A 17,819-nucleotide genomic window follows, 5' to 3' on the forward strand; every position below is an offset into this window, starting at 1 on the left:
CCCCCGCGCGTCCATTGGCCGTCCGCGTCCCGCCCCCCGCTCGCCATTGGCCGCCGCGCCTGCCAGTCGCGGGCGGGGCCGAGAGGGCCGGGCCGCGCCGCGCCGGGCCGGGCCGGGCCGGGCCGGTGGCGGCGGCGGCGGCGCGGGGCCCCGCCATGGCCCATTTCGAGACGCAGTACCAGCGCCTGGAGAGCTCCTCCACCGAGTCTCCCCCCGGTGGTGGCGACCTGCTCGTCCACGTCCCCGAGGGCGCCAAGTGTGAGCGACGGCACCAGCACCGGGGGTTGGGGCCTGGCCGGCGGCGGGGTGCGGGAGAGACCGGGGACGCAGGGGAGCCGCTGGACACCGAGGGGAGCCGGGGTGGCGGCTGCGGCGCTGGTTGGGGGCTTCGGGCGCCAGGCGCAGCGGGGAAGGGGTAGGTTGCGCCGGTCACAACACCAAGGGTGGGTGTGCTGAGGGCCCCTCACTCTGTGTTGCTTCTTCCTTCAGCTCCGTGGCATCACATCGAGAACCTCGACCTTTTCTTCTCTCGCATATCCTTTTGCAGGGCGAGGGTCAGGCGGGTTGTATCCCCCTCGTCCCGGCTTTAAGTCCTGGGAAAACATGGAGCTTGGTGTAACTTGGAGCTTGTGCAGTGTCAGCCCCTTCCTGTAGGACACTACACAGCTCCAGAGGCGTTAACAGAGCCCCCACCCCTTGGGATGCGGTCACTTGACACAGGGTCCTACAGGTGCTTCTAGGAACATTTGCGAGAGTGGAGATGGTACTGTTGTAGTTACAGTTAACGCTTTATATTCTTAACAGGATTTTATTGCTGGCGTGGCATTTACAATCAGAGTAGCACAGGATTTCTGTAGGCAGAATCAGTGTAGTACAATTTTATAAGTAGCATAGAACAGAATTTCTTAGTTTGTGGTTTCTAATAATCTAGACTCTCTACAGATCTGGTCATATCTTAATATATGGTTTGCTGTATCATCATAACGATCATAATGTAGACTCAAAAATCACATAAAAGAATGTGAGTCAAGCAGATGACAATGGGGGTGTCCCTGGTACTGCGGAGTCCTGGGTCTCACTGCCTGGCAGCAGCTATGATACAAGTTCCCACTTAGGATTAGTAACTCCATGATTTTGTGGATAGTGCTCTGGGTGCTGTTATTACTTCCCTGTTCTGTGACGGGGTCATCACCTCTTTTGGGTTGGCCGTGTGCCTGGGACCTTCAAGGACAGCACGGAAGAGAGTAATCAGCCTGGTGCCAAGGAATCTTGAGGCCAATAGGGAGCAGAAGGAGGAACCCATTTGATTTTTCTACTTGGTTCACAGGACCTTCAGCACCGGATAAGTGGGGAAAGGGTGACCTACTAACAGATGATGCACTCGGTGACAGAGAAGGGCTGCTTGCTTTATAGAATGGTGTTAGTTATGCTGACTACATTGCTGGGGTCAGGACCAGGAGCTAGGTGCCACTAAATGCATTTTTGCCTGTCTCTGTCTTGTTCTGCCCTACCATGCCCTGCCCTATCCACCCTTGTGCAGCCTGAGTGCAGGCTGAGTTTCTGCTCTGTGCTGGACAGACCTCACTATGGGTGTTGAGTGGAGGAAGAAAAGAGCATGAATGAAGCCAAGTCCTTCTACCCCAGCTGTGCTTTACCTGGGCAGAGTGTGTTTTCCTGCAGTGTGGAACCAACTTGCTGATGAGTAGGGGTGGAAGAGGTTTTCTCTTGGTGGTGAAGGGAGACTTGGCTGAGGAGCTGTGGAATACCAGTGGGACAGAAGCCTCTCCATCCTTCATCAGAGAGGAGTCTCCATGCTGTTCTCCTTGACTGTAGCTTTCACGTCTATAACCTGCATCAGAAGAATGGCTTCACGTGCATGCTCATTGGAGAGATCTTTGAGCTCATGTAAGTGCAGGTTCCCCTCTGTTGTGGCTGTGACAGCTGCTGGGGAACAGCCAAGGGCACTTGCCAAGCTCTTGCGGCTGTGTGGGTGGAAGGGTTCCTTTCATAGTTGTCATCTCCCCTTCATTAGGATTTTCCATGCCCCAGACCTGCACTTCACTTTGAGAAACCATTGCCTGTGAGCTTTCCTGCTGCCATGGCTGTGGGATTGCATCTCCATGGCATATGACCCTGGCTGCTTCATGTTTTGGGGCAGAGCAGAAAGGTGATTCCCTCACAACATTCTCTTTTTTCACAGGCAGTTCATCTTTGTGGTGGCATTCACCACCTTTCTTATCAGCTGTGTTGATTATGACATCCTCTTTGCCAACAAAGCATTAAATCACAGCCAGCATCCGAGTGAGCCCGTTAAGGTGACTCTACCAGATGCTTTCCTGCCTCCAAATGTCTGCAGTGCAAGGTAGGGGCAGTGGAGGGCATGTTAGCCACTGCTCTTGTTTTCTTAAGTACTCAGGGCTCCTGTCTGGGCCTGTATCCCACTACTTGCCTCTTCCTGCTTGCAGAATCCAGGCAAACAGCTTCCTCATCTGCATCCTGGTGATAGCTGGAGTTTTCTGGATCCACCGACTCGTCAAGTTTATCTACAACATTTGCTGCTACTGGGAGATTCACTCCTTCTACATCAATGCCCTGAAAATCCCCATGGTAAGTCTCTGAGCCAGGGGCCACCTGTGGGGCTGCTGAGGGTCATGGGAGGCATTTGCTGGGTGGTTGCAATTTGCCTTTACGCCTCTCCACTTCTCAGTTGAACTGAGCGCTCTTCCCTCTGCTCCATAACCACATGGCCTCCTTTCAGCCTCTTCTCCAGCAGCCAGCTTATTCTGTGTTAACCCCTCTCTGCCCGGTCAGCCTCTCTGCCTGCTGGTGCGTGCTTCTGCCATATGCCACCCAGTATATGTATTCTTCAGCGGTGGCCTTTTCTGTGATGCCTTCCACAGAGAAGGCATAAGCAAGGATATCCTCATACCTCTCTGGGATGTGGACAACCTCAGCTTCCTTGTTTACTTGGGAGGTTTGGAGCTACTTAGTTGTGAAGGTCACACAGGAGATCAGTGTGTCACAGATGGGGTTTGAGGCTGGCACATACATCCTAGTCCAGAGTCCTTGCTCTAAGGGACAACATGAAAAGGCATCCTTTTCACATGATGTGCGCATCCTTTGAAGGGAGAAAGTGTCTTGAGAAAGGTGGGGTGAGCCAAGAGGCTTGGTTTGTCCCCAGTTTTTCCATGGGCTCCCTCTGGGACACTGTTTAAGTCTCTTCCTTGTTTGTTTCTCCCTACTGACTCCAAATGGCAGCTCTGGGAGGACCCATGCAAGCCTGGACCTGTGTTTGTGCCTCCAGGGAAGCTGGTGCACGAGTGGCTGGGAAACAGTCATCTGTGTTAATCTAGGGGATAAAGGGCACCAGGGCAAGGTGTGGGGTTTGCCTGCTGCAGGCTGAAGCAGTGCCAGAGGGTGCCTCATGTCCTGGTGTTATGGACTTTGTTAGCACCCCAGGTGCGTGCTGGGAGCTGCTACTTCGGTGGGCTCAGCCTGGCTTCTGTCCCTGGATGCTTCTTGCCCCTAATCTTGCTGCTTGTCCCCTTCCAGTCCACCCTGCCCTACTACACCTGGCAGGAGGTGCAGGCTCGCATTGTGCAGATCCAGAAGGAGCACCAGATATGCATCCACAAGAAGGAGCTGACAGAGCTGGACATCTATCACCGCATCCTTCGTTTCAAGAACTACATGGTGGCCATGGTGAACAAGTCACTGCTGCCCATCCGCTTCCGCCTGCCCCTGCTAGGAGACACCGTCTTCTACACGCGTGGGCTCAAGTACAACTTTGAGCTCATCTTCTTCTGGGGTCCCGGCTCCCTCTTTGAGAACGAGTGGAGCTTGAAGGCCGAATACAAGCGGGCCGGGAACCGCCTGGAGCTGGCTGAGAAGCTCAGTACTCGCATCCTCTGGATTGGCATTGCTAACTTCCTCCTCTGTCCCCTCATCCTCATCTGGCAGATCCTCTATGCTTTCTTCAGCTACACGGAGATCCTGAAGCGGGAGCCAGGCAGCCTGGGTGCCCGCTGCTGGTCTCTCTATGGCCGCTGTTACCTCCGACACTTCAACGAGCTGGATCACGAACTGCACTCACGCCTCAGCAAGGGGTACAAGCCAGCTTCCAAGTACATGAACTGCTTTATCTCCCCGCTTCTCACCATCGTGGCCAAGAACGTGGCCTTCTTTGCTGGCTCCATCCTGGCTGTGCTCATCGCTCTCACCATCTATGATGAGGACGTGCTTGCGGTTGAGCACGTCCTGACCACGGTCACCCTGCTCGGGGTGGGCATCACGGTGTGCAGGTGAGGTGGGTCTGTGCTGCCCCTGTGCTCCTGGCAGCGCTGTAGGGAGCAGTGGGGCTGGCAGCAATCCATGTAAACATGCTCTTGGCTTGCAAATGGATGTGAATCTGCGTGAGTGAGGGACATGGCTGGGGAGAGGCCGGACCGGGCTGGAGAAAGGGGGTAGTAGTGATCCTGGCTGCAGTGGTTGTATGATATGAGGGCCTGGGCTGGTCGGAAGGTTACAGGTGGAGCTGTGATATGGGCCAGTCACCTCGCCCTCCCAAGATGATATCTCCCAGGAACTGAGGTGTAATGCTGCGGTGTTTCCCTGTCCTGTCCTGCAGGTCCTTCATCCCTGACCAGCACCTGGTCTTTTGCCCAGAGCAGCTGCTGCGAGTCATCCTGGCACACATCCACTACATGCCTGACCACTGGCAGGGCAACGCCCACCGCTACGAGACCAGGGATGAGTTTGCCCAGCTCTTCCAGTACAAAGCGGTGAGCTTGGCTTAACTGGGGAGCTGGGGACTCGCCCCTATCCCTGCAGGAGGGAGAAGCTGCTGGAGAGCTCAGCAGCTCCTGGGCTTGTAGAGGAACAAGGCAGCATCCTCAGAGATACCCTGCCTCAGAAGACGGAGGGCCACATCTAGGGGCTGCCTTTGGGATTGTGGGTTTTTTGAACCTCAAGCTTGTGCTGAACCCATTGTTTCTGTGCTCAGGTCTTCATCCTGGAAGAGCTTCTAAGTCCCATCATTACCCCCTTGATCCTCATCATCTGCCTGCGGCCCAAGTCCTTGGACATTGTTGACTTCTTCCGTAACTTCACCGTGGAGGTGGTGGGCGTGGGTGACACCTGCTCCTTTGCCCAGATGGACGTGCGCCAGCACGGCCACCCAGCGGTAGGTCCTGGGTTGCCCACTGGCATGTCTGGTCCTTTAGACCCATGAGAGGCCCTAACTCACCACTCCTGGCAGCTCACAGCCCAGCCACCCACCTCTTGGTAGGGTGTCTGGGTTTGGCAACACAGGTCACCAGCTCCAGAAGGCTCTTGTGGCCCAGCTGTGATTATTGACCAGATGCTTTGGGAATCAGGCTGTGTCATTTCTTTGATGTCATTGCATGTTTTCACAGCCAAGGGTTCTGTGTCCTCAGGAGAGTGGAATGGGGATATTTGGACATTTAGAAAGTGTGACCACTAAGAAGCTGACCTGCTTGTGCTCAGGAGAGAATCAGCCTAGAGGAAATGGGAAGGATTTTCCGTTATGCAAAATCTACGATGGAGGGAAAAGGGGTTCATTTTTTTTGTGTACCTGGGAATTTGGGTTACTTGTCTAGGGAAAGACTTCTTAGTGACACAGACGTAAATGAGGAAGGAGGTGAACTCATTGTGGCAGGAAGCTTTTAAGAAGGAATGTCCTGCTGTGAGCTGGAGAGTGCAAGATAAGGCATTCAGCTCTGTATTTTGTGACTGTTCCCAGCTCCCCAGTTCCCTTGCAGCAATTCATGCGCTGGGATGGAGGTGGAACACACTGTGCTTGTTGCTTCTTCCCCAGGCTGAGAGGGCTGAATGAGCATGGGGACTTTCAGTGTAGCACCTGCTACATAGGGAGCCATGGGCTTGATTGGGCTGGGTGTTGCATGCTTTGCCCAGACTGATTGCAAGATTTCCAGGGCTGGCAGGGTTGTAAAGCAGATCCTGTCTCTCATTACCTGTCTGTTGTCCACAGTGGATGTCAGCAGGAAAGACGGAGGCCTCCATTTACCAGCAGGCCGAGGATGGCAAGACGGAGCTATCCCTCATGCACTTTGCTATCACCAACCCCAAGTGGCAGCCACCCCGTGAGAGCACAGCCTTCATCGGCTTTCTGAAGGAGCGGGTGCACCGGGACAGCAGCGTGGCACTGGCTCAGCAGGCTGTGCTCCCTGAAAATGCCCTCTTCAGCTCCATCCAGTCCCTGCAGTCGGAGTCAGAGGTGCCCAGGCTCAGGGCATGTGGGTTGTTCTTGGGGTGCTTACTAGATGCTGGCAAATTCATTGTCAGGCCCTCCGGGCAATTTTGCCTTTGTCTGGGATGTGTCTGGGGATGCAAATGTGATAGATCAGCACTATCTGGGACACTTCTGGGTTTCTAGAGAAGGTAACAGCTTGTCCTAGAGCCCTGTGAGTTGGGAGAGGGGCCAAGATAGCCCAGCTCTGTGTTTCTGGTGGGATCAGTCCTCCAGCTCTGCACAAGACAGTGACTCTTTCCTTTTCAACTCTGCAGCCTCACAGTCTGATTGCCAATGTGATAGCGGGCTCCTCGGCGCTGGGCTTCCACATGAGCCGGGATGGACAGGCTTCCCGCCATCTCTCGGAAGTGGCCTCAGCTCTGCGTTCCTTCTCCCCACTCCAGTCTGCCCAGCAGGCTTCCAGTGGCTTCCAGGCATCGGGAAGGGATGGAGAGGGAGCCCAGCCTCGTGGCACCAGTGCCATGACAGCCTCTGGGTAAGCTGCTGGCTGGAGAAGGGCAGCCAGACACCTTGCACATTCCTTTACCCTTTGTGCAAATTGCATCCTGTTGTCCTAGATGCATGGTGGCATTTATCTTGGACAGCAAGGGACATTCACAAGCAGAGTAAGACCCAGGATTAGGTGCTAGGTGCCAGGTGCTAAGGCTGGCCCCAAAGGATAGGGTAAGGGTCCTGTTGTTCTCCTGTAGGTACCACAGTAGTGAGAGACCCCCATGTAGGGAAGAGGCAGTGCCATAGCAGGGCTGGTCACCTTGTGTAGTTGGGGAGATGCTGCAGAGAGCCTCTTCGTACCCAGCTCCGGAGCTGATTTCAGTGAGCCTGACATTAGAGTGGAGAGGGGCTGGGCAGTGTGGGGGCCCCTGGGTAGCAAACACTACTGGTGTGTTCCATGGCAGTGCTGATGCAAGGACTGTGAGTTCGGGGAGCAGCGCCTGGGAGGGTCAACTGCAGAGCATGATCCTGTCGGAGTACGCCTCCACTGAAATGAGTCTTCATGCACTCTACATGCACGAGGTGAGCAACCCAGAGCTGGGCTGGCCAGAGGGGCACGGAGCAAGGCAGGCAGGGGACTGCCCTGTCTGTCATGATGAGAAAACCAGTGTGTATGCAGTGCTGCAGAGAGGGTGTGTTTGGGCATCTGGTTTCTCCCACACAGCTGAGTCACTCATGTTTTGGCCTGCAGTTGCACAAGCAGCATGCCCAGCTGGAGCCCGAGCGGCATACTTGGCATCGAAGAGAGAGTGACGAGAGTGGGGAGAGCGCCCATGAGGAGCTGGATGCTCAGCGGGGTGGCCCTGTCCCCATTCCCCGTTCTGCCAGCTACCCCTTCTCCTCACCTCGGCAGCCTGCCGAGGAGACGGCCACACTGCAGACTGGTTTCCAGCGGCGATACGGTGGCATCACAGGTACAGGAGCCAGGGCAGAGGTTCGAGTTCAGGTCAGAGCTCTGTAACTGATGCCCTTTATGGACTGGCACGAGCAGCCTGCCTGCTGTGAGACACTGGCAGTCCCCCAAGTAGCTAATCTAACATCTTGCCTCTCTTGCAGACCCAGGCACAGTGCACAGGGCCCCATCACACTTCTCCCGCCTCCCTCTGGGAGGCTGGGCCGAGGACGGGCAGTCAGCGAGGCACCCAGAGCCCGTGCCAGAGGAGAGCTCAGAGGACGAGCTTCCGCCACAGATCCACAAGGTAAGGGTGATGGCTATGGCCGAGAGCGGCAAGGTGTGCTCTGATGCCAGGTTGGGGTGCTGGCAGGTGGTCTCAGTAGGTGCCACATTCTCTCTGTCTTGCAGGTATAGCCTGGCAGACTGGGGATCTCATGGGGCTTGCAGTTTGGGAGCCACCTGGGCAGCAAGATGCGGCATCAGCTTGTTTCTTCTCCGGTCCTGAGTGGACATTTTGTTGCCATCAATTGCCGAAGAGACAAAACTGCCAGGCTGGCGGCTTTGCTGTGGCACCTTGTGTCCAGCCATGTGTCAAGTCAGCACCACTCTGACTTGTGGGGTGGATGCGTGTGTGAGTACATAACCTGTGTCCATGTTCACATCTGTGTTGTCCATGTCGGAGGATCTCTGCAGAGCCTGTGGAAGCTGACATGACTAGCAGTGAGGAGCTGCTAGTGGACTGACTTGGAGGTGGCAGCAGCAGCTGCTCTTCAGAGGGATGTGAGATGGCATCAGCTCCATCGAGATGTGCACCCGAAGCTGGGACCTGCCACCAAAATGAGGGCAAGAGTTGTTGAGGGTGGTCTAGCTCAGCCTGTAGCACCACACTGCCCTGCCTGCAGCCCTGAGGAGGTGCCTAGGACCACATGAGTCCTCCCAGAGAGGACCAGTGTTGTGCCCTTCAGCCCAAGCAGGACAACAGTGGGGCAGTCACCCAACGCTCTGCCCTAGCACCCTGCAGAGGGATGGGCCCTGGTGTCTGCTGCTGGTGTGAGTACAGGTGGGATACAGAGCTGGTGGGAACAGCTCTGGCTCGATCCAGGGATGCTGCAGCTCTTCCCTGACTCATGACAGTTGGCCCATTCCCTGCATGCAAGGAAAGGTCATTGGGGTGATGCCTCTGTGCCGGGGCAGCAGCATCCTCCCCATGTGTGGCACCCATGGGATGTGGGCTACTAGTGGGCCCTCCTGCAGTGCCAAAGACACCCCAGTGTGGAGCAGCCCAGCATCTTCCAGGAGTGCTCACAGCCCCCTCAGAGCCCACCCTGAAGGGTGTGTTGGTTCCTTTTCCCCAGGCCCAGAAAAGGCCTCTTTCCCCATGCTCAGGTGCTGTCGTATTGGGTCTGTCCTCCTGATGCAGCTGTTCCTGTGGAACTGGGCCTTTCCTCTTCCCAGGCAAAGGCTTTGGTTCACCTCGAATCTTCACCCAGAGGTTCCCAGCTCCTCCTTTCCTCCTGAAACCTTCCTTTTGCTTGCAATATGGTTTCAGCTGCTGTGGAGACCATACACCATGCAGCTGTCTCATGCCTGGCAGAGCAAGGAGGGGCATCCTGAACCCAGAAGGGAGAGGCACAACTCAGCCAAGCCTTGGGATGGTGGTGGGGAATCAGGATCCCAGCTGTGCAGTGTGACCTCAGACAAGAACATCCCACCATCCTTCTGTTCTCCCTCTCTTCTCTTTGCAGTTTCTGGGGGTTTGCATCCCAGCTAACTCCTGCCCACAACTTGCTTTCCATTCCCCTTGCCTCTGGCAGGGGCAGCTTGCTTTTGCCATGCCCTCTGCGACCACTGCACATCCTCCTCTGCTGTCCCTCTTCTTCTCTCCCTCTTCCTTCTGCCATCCCTCTTCTCCTGCCAGGGTTATTGCCCTCTGCCCTTTGAGCCTGGGACGGCTCCAAGCCACCTGCTGCCAGCACTTCTACACCCAGGTAGCCTGGGCATGAGCAGGGCTAAGGGGGCTTGCACAGGAGCAGGCTCTTTGGGGGGTAGCAGGCTCCCTGTTGCCATGGGGATGGCTGGGCAGGGCTGGAGCTACCACTGCTCTGGGGTCTGGATGAGATCAAGCAGTGCGTGCTAAAGCAGAGCTCAGAGTGGGGATCAGCTCTTGAGTGCTGGGGTCAGGGCTCTGTGGACCTGGGTGCTGCTGGGGTCCTTCCACGGAGAAGTGGCTGCATCTGCTCCACAGCAGCTTCAGCTTGGGACTGTCATGGCTTGATAAAAGGAAGCTGAAAGCACATCTCCCAGGATCACAGATTTTCCAGTGGCTTCTCTTGGCACCCAGGCTGCTGCCTCCCCTCACTGGGCCTATGGCACACTGTGTCTGGGCTTCCCAATGGAGTCGCTGCTGGTCTGTACAGCTGAACGGCTGGAGGCAGTGCCCTGGGGCAGGGGGAAACTCTGGATCTTTCCCTGGGCTGGCAGGAGGGAGAGGCCAGGCACAGCAGGCCCAAGTCTTTGCCGCATGTTTTGCTTGTGTCGTCAGTGTCCCATGTGCATGGCGAGCCACTCTTCCTCATCTCCTCCTGAGATGCGCAGGCACGGGGGTCCTGGGTATTGTACCCCCGTGCCCTTGCTGTACAGCTGTATAGCCGTCTAATAAAGATGGGGTGTATCATCCCTGCCTGTGTTCGAGTCTCCCTTCGCTCTGTGGTACCGTGCAGCCCACCTTGGCCCGGCCTGCAATGGTAGCAGAAGGCTGTGAGGAGCTTGCCGGCTGCTCCGGCGGCACTGGGAGCTCCAAGGAGCGTAGTCCCAGCCACGGGAGGCGGCAGGGGCTATATTTATCCTCACTGCCGTGAGGGCAGTACCGCATCCTGCCTGACCTCTGGCGGGAGGCCCCACTGGGGCTCAAGGGGCTATCGCGGCACCGCAGGGCCGGGCTGACGGCGGCGATAAACGAGAGCGGGGCGTCTCACGGCGGAGGCGGAGACCCTCCGCTGCCACCGGCCTAAGGGTGCGTCCCACAGCATCGACCCCTCCCCATCCCCGGCGCTGCGGGGGAGGTCCGTGCCGCCCAGGGTTGGGCACCGGGGCCCGGGGAAGGGACACACGCTGGAGTCGCAGTGCCGGGAGCGAGGCGGGCGGGCAGGAGCCGGCGGTGCCGGCGCGGGGCGGGGAGCGGGGCGGGGCGGAGCGGCGCTGGGGCCCGGCTGGCAGCGGCGGGCGGCGGCGCAGAGCCCGGACCGGGCCAAGGCCGGCGGCCCGGGGCAGGTGAGCGGACGCGGCGGGGCCGGCACGGCGCTCGGGGCGACACGGCGGCGACGGGGCCGCGGTCGCCTGTCCCGGACCTGAGCGACGCCGGCACCGCCCGGACATTGACCTGGTGCGGCCTCTGCCTCGTCCTCCGCGAGTGTTTCCCGACGTGTTCCTGTCTTTGCCCTTGCCTCTCTCCTGCACGGCCCCGCGGTTCCCCGAGCATCCTCCGCATCCCCCCCCCCCCCCCCCCCCCCCGCCCGCACTGCCGCTGCATCACTCCCGTTGCTCCCTCCCACCTGAGACTGGTCCCAGCTTCACTCTGCCTTTCTATCCCTGCGGCTCCCGCTGTCATGTCCGAGGGCATCCCCAGGGGCTGGGTGGCTCTGGAGGGCCCAGTGTTGTGCTCCCGTCCAGGGCACACAGGAGGTGTGGCCATCCCCATGCAAAACTGGCCCTGCTTGCATGCACCGCTGTGTGTGTGCTGCATGCAGCATCTCCTGTGTGTCCATGTCCAGTGGTACTTGCCCCTGCCCCATGAGGGCCCTTGCTGCTTGGCCGTGCTGTCCCACTGTGAGTCCTGAAACCTTGCCTCGTGCTCTCTTCTCTCCGCAGCTGGTGACCTGCCAGGATGGCCGTGCTGGGAGGCTACTGTGAGGGCAACAACTCCATCACCCAGGCCTGGGTCCAGCAGGGCTTCCAGCCCTGCTTCTTCTTCACGCTGGTGCCGTCCGTGCTGCTGAGCGTCTGCCTGTTGCTGGGCGCCCTGCAGTATGCCTGCTACGCCCGCTTCAGCCGTGCCATGGAGCCCAAGTACATTCCCCGCTCCCGCCTCTACCGCATCCAGGTCCTGCTGTCCCTGTTCCTGGCCCTGCAGCCCTTTGGTGGGCTGCTGTGGCAAGGAGTGGGGCTGAGACGGCTCTATGGGTATATGTTGCTGCATGCCTGCCTCTGGACCCTCAGCTGGGGCTGTGCCATTGGCCTCCTGCAGCTGGAGCATACCCGGGTGCTGGCCCATGACCGGACACGGGGCCATGGCACTGTCCTCCTCCTCTTTTGGGCACTGGCCTTTGCTGCTGAGAACCTGACCCTGGTGTGCTGGAGGAGCCCTCTGTGGTGGTGGGCACTGGAGGACACCAACCAGAAGGTGGGCTGGGGGGCTGTGGGCAGGGAAACAGTGCTTTTGAGGGAGGGAAGGGCTGCCACATGATGGTGTGGGGATGGAGTATGCATATCATGACCTGCCATACCCAGGGTGTATACAGTCCTGGGTTGCACCCACACATCTGCCAGATGTTTCAGTCCCAAGCCCAGCTAGCACACACCTCTCCATGCCCCTACCCAGCTCAGCTCCTGCTTCTACCAGGCCCAGACCCAGGTGCAGAAGTAGGGGTGTTTGCCTGCTTCCCACAGCCCTTTGCTCCCTGCACCCCTTAGGGTAGGTGCACCAGCCAGAGGGCATGGAGCCAGATGAGGCGGGGAGGAAGGAGGGAGGGGGTCTGGGTGCTGCCTGAGGTGCTGTGCTCAAGCAGGGACTCCCACTGAGCTGCATGGGCTGTCCCCTGGTACACTGCACCCCATCCCCATGCCCTGTTCATTGTCTCTCTGAGATCATACCCATCCCATGCCCAGGGTTGTGCAGAGGTCCATCTGAGACACTGAACTCTCACTCTCCATTCAGGTGCAGTTTGGCTTCTGGCTGCTGCGTTACATCTGCACATTCATGCTCTTTGTCCTGGGCATGAAGGCCCCAGGGCTGCCTCACAAGCCCTACATGCTTCTGGTGAATGAGGAGGAGCGGGATGTGGAAAACAGCCAGGTGAGTCCTGGGACTGAAGCAGTTTTAGGATATAGCCAGGAGGGCGCTGCGGATAAAATGGAAATACAGCTGCCCTGGGATCAGCATCTTCAGGAGATGTGGGAGGAACAAGGTTAGGGCTGCCTAAGCTCCCTGCTTGCTGTCAGTAGGATGCTGTCAGTCCTGTTTGGAGGATGGAGTAGGCACTCTGGAGTGGGGCTGGTTTTCTTGGGATATTGTCCAGGGCCATTGCCAGCTGGGTTGGGGTGCCAGGGCAATGACTCCTTGGTCTGCTCTCCCCCAGCCACTCCTGACTGATGCCAGCAGGACGACCTCCACCTGGAAGGATTTCCGGAGGAAGCTGCGGCTACTGGTGCCGTACATGTGGCCGAGGGGCAACCACCTGCTGCAGGGGCTGGTGCTGTTCTGCATGGCACTCATGGGGCTGGAGCGGGCCATCAATGTCTTCGTCCCCATCTACTACAAGAACATCGGTGAGGCACCTGGAGCTTGGTGTGTGAGGCTCGCCACAGCCTCACCAAGTGCTGGGGGGTGTGCAAGTGACCTGGAGGGCTGTGGGGGTTTGGCAGGAGCAGAGTCCAGGGGGTCAGGGTCCAGCGCTGGCTGCTGGGGCTGGTTCCCACAGGTACCCTGGGATGCTCCCTGTCCCTCCATCCTCACCCTTGGCACACTTCCCACAGTGAATGAGCTGACAGTGGGCGCTCCCTGGCACACCCTGGCCTGGACTGTCTGCAGCTATGTGGGGCTGAAGTTCCTGCAAGGTGGAGGTGCTGGTAAGGACCACTGGGAAGGATGGGGCACTGACGAGAGACGATATTGAGCACATCATACCAGTGCTCGGGTGGCCAGGGAAGCCCATATGCCCCATCACTGCTGCTCTCTCTTGGAATCAGCAACCAGGGCTGGTCCCAGGTTAGGGAGAGTGAGTGGGCTTCATCCCAAATCCCCCTTTCCCAGCTGGGCTTTCTGAAGTCGGCTGCATGCCCCAGTGGGGCTGATCTCAGTTGATATTTCCATGTTGCCCTGCAGGTTCCACTGGCTTTGTGAGCAACCTGCGCACCTTCCTGTGGGTGTGGGTGCAGCAGTTCACCAACCGGCAGGTGCAGGTGCAGCTCTTTGCCCACCTGCACGGGCTGTCCCTGCGTTGGCACCTGGGGCGTCGCACTGGTGAGGTCCTGCGTAGTGTGGACCGGGGCACCAGCAGCATCAACAGCCTGCTCAGGTCAGAATGTGCCCGTGGGGGGTGGCCGGGCAGCCCCACCGAGCTGGGCTGATGCCCCATCTCCCTTCCCACCCCCCAGCTATATTGTCTTCAGCATTGTCCCCACCATTGCGGATATTGTCATCGGCATAGTTTACTTCACCTCGGTCTTCAGCGCCTGGTTTGGCCTCATCATCTTCGTGTGTATGAGCCTATACCTGAGTGAGTGGGGGGATCAGGGTGCAGGGCTGCCAGGCTGTGGGGTGGCAGGAGCCTTCCAATGCAGCTTCCTCCTGTCCACAGCTCTGACCATCTTCATCACTGAGTGGAGAACCAAGTACCGTCGGGACATGAACAGACGGGACAATGAGGCCAAGTCCCGGGCCGTGGACTCGCTCCTCAATTTCGAGACGGTACTGTAGGCATTGGGGGTGGTCACTGAGCACTGCTTGGTGCTGCAGGGGACTATTTGGGCACTGATACCAGCTCTGTGTCCTGTAGGTGAAGTACTACAATGCAGAGAGCTATGAGGTGAACCGCTTTAACGACGCCATTGTCAAGTACCAGGTACGGGGTGCTCAGCACCTTTGGGGGCACCAAGGGGGAAGAAGTCAAACCTCACAGGCACCTGTGGGGATGATGGAGATCACCATGGGTCTGGTTTGGAGGCAGCAACATCCCACAGGACCTTGTTTCTTCCAGGTCTCAGAGTGGAAGGTCAGTGCCTCTCTGGGCCTCCTCAACCAGACCCAGAACTTGGTCATTGGCCTGGGGCTGCTGGCGGGGTCCCTGCTCTGTGCCTACTTTGTCACCGAAAACAAGCTGCAGGTAAGGCTGGTGCCAGCCTGTGCAGACCCCTGCTGAGGTGGGGCCCTGGGGCTGGTGGTTACGGACCCCTATACCCTGTCCCTTCCAGGTGGGAGATTTTGTCCTCTTTGGCACCTACATAATTCAGCTCTACACACCACTCAACTGGTTCGGGACTTATTATAGGTAATGCTGGGAGCTGTGGAGGTACCTGGTGTCCCCCTCTCTGTGGGTGACTGGGTCGGTATGTGCTCCCCCAAATTCTTCCCTCTGGTCTTTGCCCTCTTCAGGATGATCCAGAACTCCTTTGTGGACATGGAAAACATGTTTGAGCTCTTCCACGAGGACCAGGAGGTGGGTGCCACCTTTCCTGGACCTTGCTCCCTGGCTCAGCCCGTGGTCCTGCCCTGGGGATAGGCTGGCTCTGAGGCTGCACCTCTCCTTCGGCAGGTGAAAGATGTGGTGAACGCCAGCGACCTGCACTTGGAAGCTGGGCAGATCGAGTTTGAGAACGTGCACTTCAGCTACATGGATGGGTATGGGGCACTGGGCACAGGGTGGGACAAATCTGCTATGGGATCTGGCACAGGACTGTGGGGCCATGGAGTGGCCCTGAGCCCCTCTCTATCTCCATCTCCCAGGAAGGAAATCCTGCAGGATGTCTCTTTCTCTGTGATGCCTGGGCAGACCCTGGCTCTGGTGAGACCGGGACCTTGAGTGTGCGTTCACTGTGGGAGGGAAGGATGGGGGTAGAGAGGCTGGAAAATATGAAGGTGGGAAGGACAGACCCCCAGCAGGGCCAGCCCTTTCCTGTCCAGCCCCTGGTCTCCAGGAGCTGGGAATTTCCAATCTCCAAGTCCCTTTACCTTTGTGTGCAGGTGGGACCTTCAGGCTCCGGAAAGAGCACCATCATCCGTCTGCTCTTCCGCTTCTACGATGTGCGGGGTGGCTGCATCCGCATTGATGGGCAGGACATCTCCCAGGTGAGGGGGAGGGCCTCCAAGGACTGGGGGGGGGACACACCAGCTCATCTGGGCCTAGCAGCACTGCTCGGTGCAGGCACTGGCACCTCCCCAGGGCAGGGGTGAACACACAGCCCCCACAGCCCCTTTGCAGGCTGATGGCTGTGCCAGAAATGGGCTGATGGCGTGACTGCAGGACCCCAGGCTGAAATGCTGGGTACTGACCAGGGCTCCCTGGGAAGGACTGGGGCACTGTCAGGGCCCCCCGCTGCTGGGTGGAGATGCAGCTGAGCCTGCGGTGCAGGGTGACCCTAGAGCACCTTTCAAGGAGTGGGGCTCATGGTTGAGGGTAGGATTGGGTTTTGGAAGGATCTTTGCATTGGGTGTGCGTCTGCCTGAGCCCTCTCCCCCCTGCCTCCCAGGTGAAGCAGGCTTCGCTGCGTGCTCATATTGGGGTGGTGCCCCAGGACACGGTGCTCTTCAATGACACCATCGCCAACAATATCCGCTATGGACGGATCCTGGCCACGGACCAGGAGGTGCAGGAGGCAGCCCGGGCTGCTGACATCCATGACCGCATCCTTTCTTTTCCTGATGGTGAGGCCCCCTGCAGTTCCCTCTATGTTCCCCTGCCATCCCAGGGTCCTCTAAGACCTTCTAGCTGCCCTCACGGGCATCCTCGGGTGACATCTCCCACGGGGACACCTGCACAACTCTGTGCCTTGCTTTGCTTTTCCTTGCCTTCTTTCCAGGGCTCTAGATCAGCCCCTGGACAGGGATGGGCTGAGGCTCCACCACGTGGCTGTGTGGTCACAGCAGGACCTCCCAGGGCAGCAGGTCCCCATCTCCAGAGGGCACCAGCACAGCACATTTCTGCTTTTGTGCCTGCAGGATACAACACCCAGGTTGGAGAGCGGGGGCTGAAGCTGAGCGGGGGTGAGAAGCAGCGTGTCGCCATTGCACGAACCATCCTGAAGAGTCCCCACATTATCCTGCTGGATGAGGTAACAGCAGCGGCCCCAGCCCAGCCTTACCCAGCTCTGCAGCAGCCCTATGTCCAGCAGCTGCCCACACTGCCTCTATCCCTTCCCCATGCTGTGTCTCCCCCCTTGCAGGCCACATCTGCACTTGACACAGAGACTGAGAGGAACATCCAGGCTTCTCTGGCCAAGGTCTGCGCCCACCGCACCACCATCGTTGTTGCACATAGGTAGGGAAAAGGGGAAAGGGCTGATCTGGGAGGTGCTGGCCAGACCCGCACAGAGGGGCACACAGACCTGCCCCCTGCTCAGGAGGTGAGAGCCCCTGGGATTGCAGCTCCTGGCACTGTGCAAACCCTCAGGAACCCTCTCCCCACCAAGTCAGGGTAACACCCGCTTTTCTCTGCAGGCTCTCCACTGTGGTGGGTGCAGACCAGATCCTGGTGCTTAAGGATGGGCACATCGTGGAGCGAGGGAGGTGAGCACAGGGACAGAACTGGGGGAGGGGATCCCCTCCCTGGCTCTGGGGCCAGCTCAGGACTCAGCATCCCTCCACTCTCCTTACAGGCACGAGGAGCTGCTGCAGAAGGGAGGTGTGTACGCTGGCATGTGGCTGCAGCAGCAGACGAGGGACGAGGGTGAGAGCAAGGAGCACCATACTGAGAAGCCCCAGGGCAGCAAGAAAGGGTCATGAGCATGACCAGGAGGCTCTGCTGTGACACTGACTTGGGTCCAGGCCCCCACACTGCCTGGGAGTCTTTTACTGACTGCACACTGGGGCCCTGCCTGCCCTAGAGCTGCAGGGGCTTGGTTGGACACTCCATTACATTTGTACATGTTTGTTTTGCTGTTGTGTAATTTCTTAAACCAGGTCCTTCCCAGGTCCATGCCTGTGTGCTCTGGGCAGGGTACACGCCTTCTGGTGGGGGCAGGCAGGGTTAGTGCCTGTGCCCTTGGGTCAACCGGCAGCTCTGCCATGAGGTTGAGCTCCTTGAGCTTAGGTGGGCAAGGGGCTGAGCAGGCTGTCAGTACCTGCCCCATCCCCACACAAAGGGCTGAGCTTGGCAGGGCGCTGCACCCCAACAGCAGTGGAAAAGCAGGGCAGCTGGTGTCTCCTCA

At 58.4% G+C, this 17,819-nt stretch overlaps 2 protein-coding genes across 3 annotated transcripts; both read left to right on the forward strand.

Moving 5' to 3' along the window:
- Nucleotides 1-74: 74 nt before the first annotated feature.
- ATG9A (autophagy related 9A) lies at nt 75-10,355 on the forward strand. Its single transcript, XM_032114467.1, has 14 exons — nt 75-258; nt 490-533; nt 1,841-1,905; nt 2,201-2,362; nt 2,466-2,607; nt 3,553-4,301; nt 4,628-4,781; nt 5,003-5,182; nt 6,011-6,256; nt 6,547-6,767; nt 7,189-7,306; nt 7,476-7,698; nt 7,841-7,983; nt 8,088-10,355. Exons 1-14 carry the CDS (start codon nt 156-158, stop codon nt 8,091-8,093), a joined length of 2,556 nt encoding a protein of 851 aa, XP_031970358.1. The 5' UTR covers nt 75-155; the 3' UTR covers nt 8,094-10,355.
- A 242-nt stretch (nt 10,356-10,597) lies between these two features.
- On the forward strand, nt 10,598-17,585 carry ABCB6 (ATP binding cassette subfamily B member 6 (Langereis blood group)). Of its 2 annotated transcripts, none has more exons than XM_032115402.1 (20): nt 10,598-10,692; nt 11,547-12,078; nt 12,613-12,750; nt 13,034-13,223; nt 13,431-13,523; nt 13,780-13,972; nt 14,052-14,173; nt 14,255-14,364; nt 14,453-14,518; nt 14,654-14,779; nt 14,868-14,944; nt 15,049-15,112; nt 15,209-15,294; nt 15,400-15,457; nt 15,637-15,741; nt 16,143-16,317; nt 16,612-16,724; nt 16,836-16,930; nt 17,110-17,178; nt 17,268-17,585. In XM_032115402.1, exons 2-20 carry the CDS (start codon nt 11,563-11,565, stop codon nt 17,392-17,394), a joined length of 2,523 nt encoding a protein of 840 aa, XP_031971293.1. In that variant the 5' UTR covers nt 10,598-10,692; nt 11,547-11,562; the 3' UTR covers nt 17,395-17,585. The 2 variants fall into 2 exon arrangements, with proteins under 2 accessions (XP_031971293.1, XP_031971292.1); XM_032115401.1 differs by lacking the exon at nt 10,598-10,692 and adding an exon at nt 10,878-10,949.
- The last annotated feature ends 234 nt before the right edge of the window (nt 17,586-17,819 follow it).

The sequence above is a fragment of the Corvus moneduloides genome, chromosome 7, assembly GCF_009650955.1.
Source record: "Corvus moneduloides isolate bCorMon1 chromosome 7, bCorMon1.pri, whole genome shotgun sequence".
In the NCBI taxonomy this organism is placed as follows: Eukaryota; Metazoa; Chordata; class Aves; order Passeriformes; family Corvidae; genus Corvus; species Corvus moneduloides.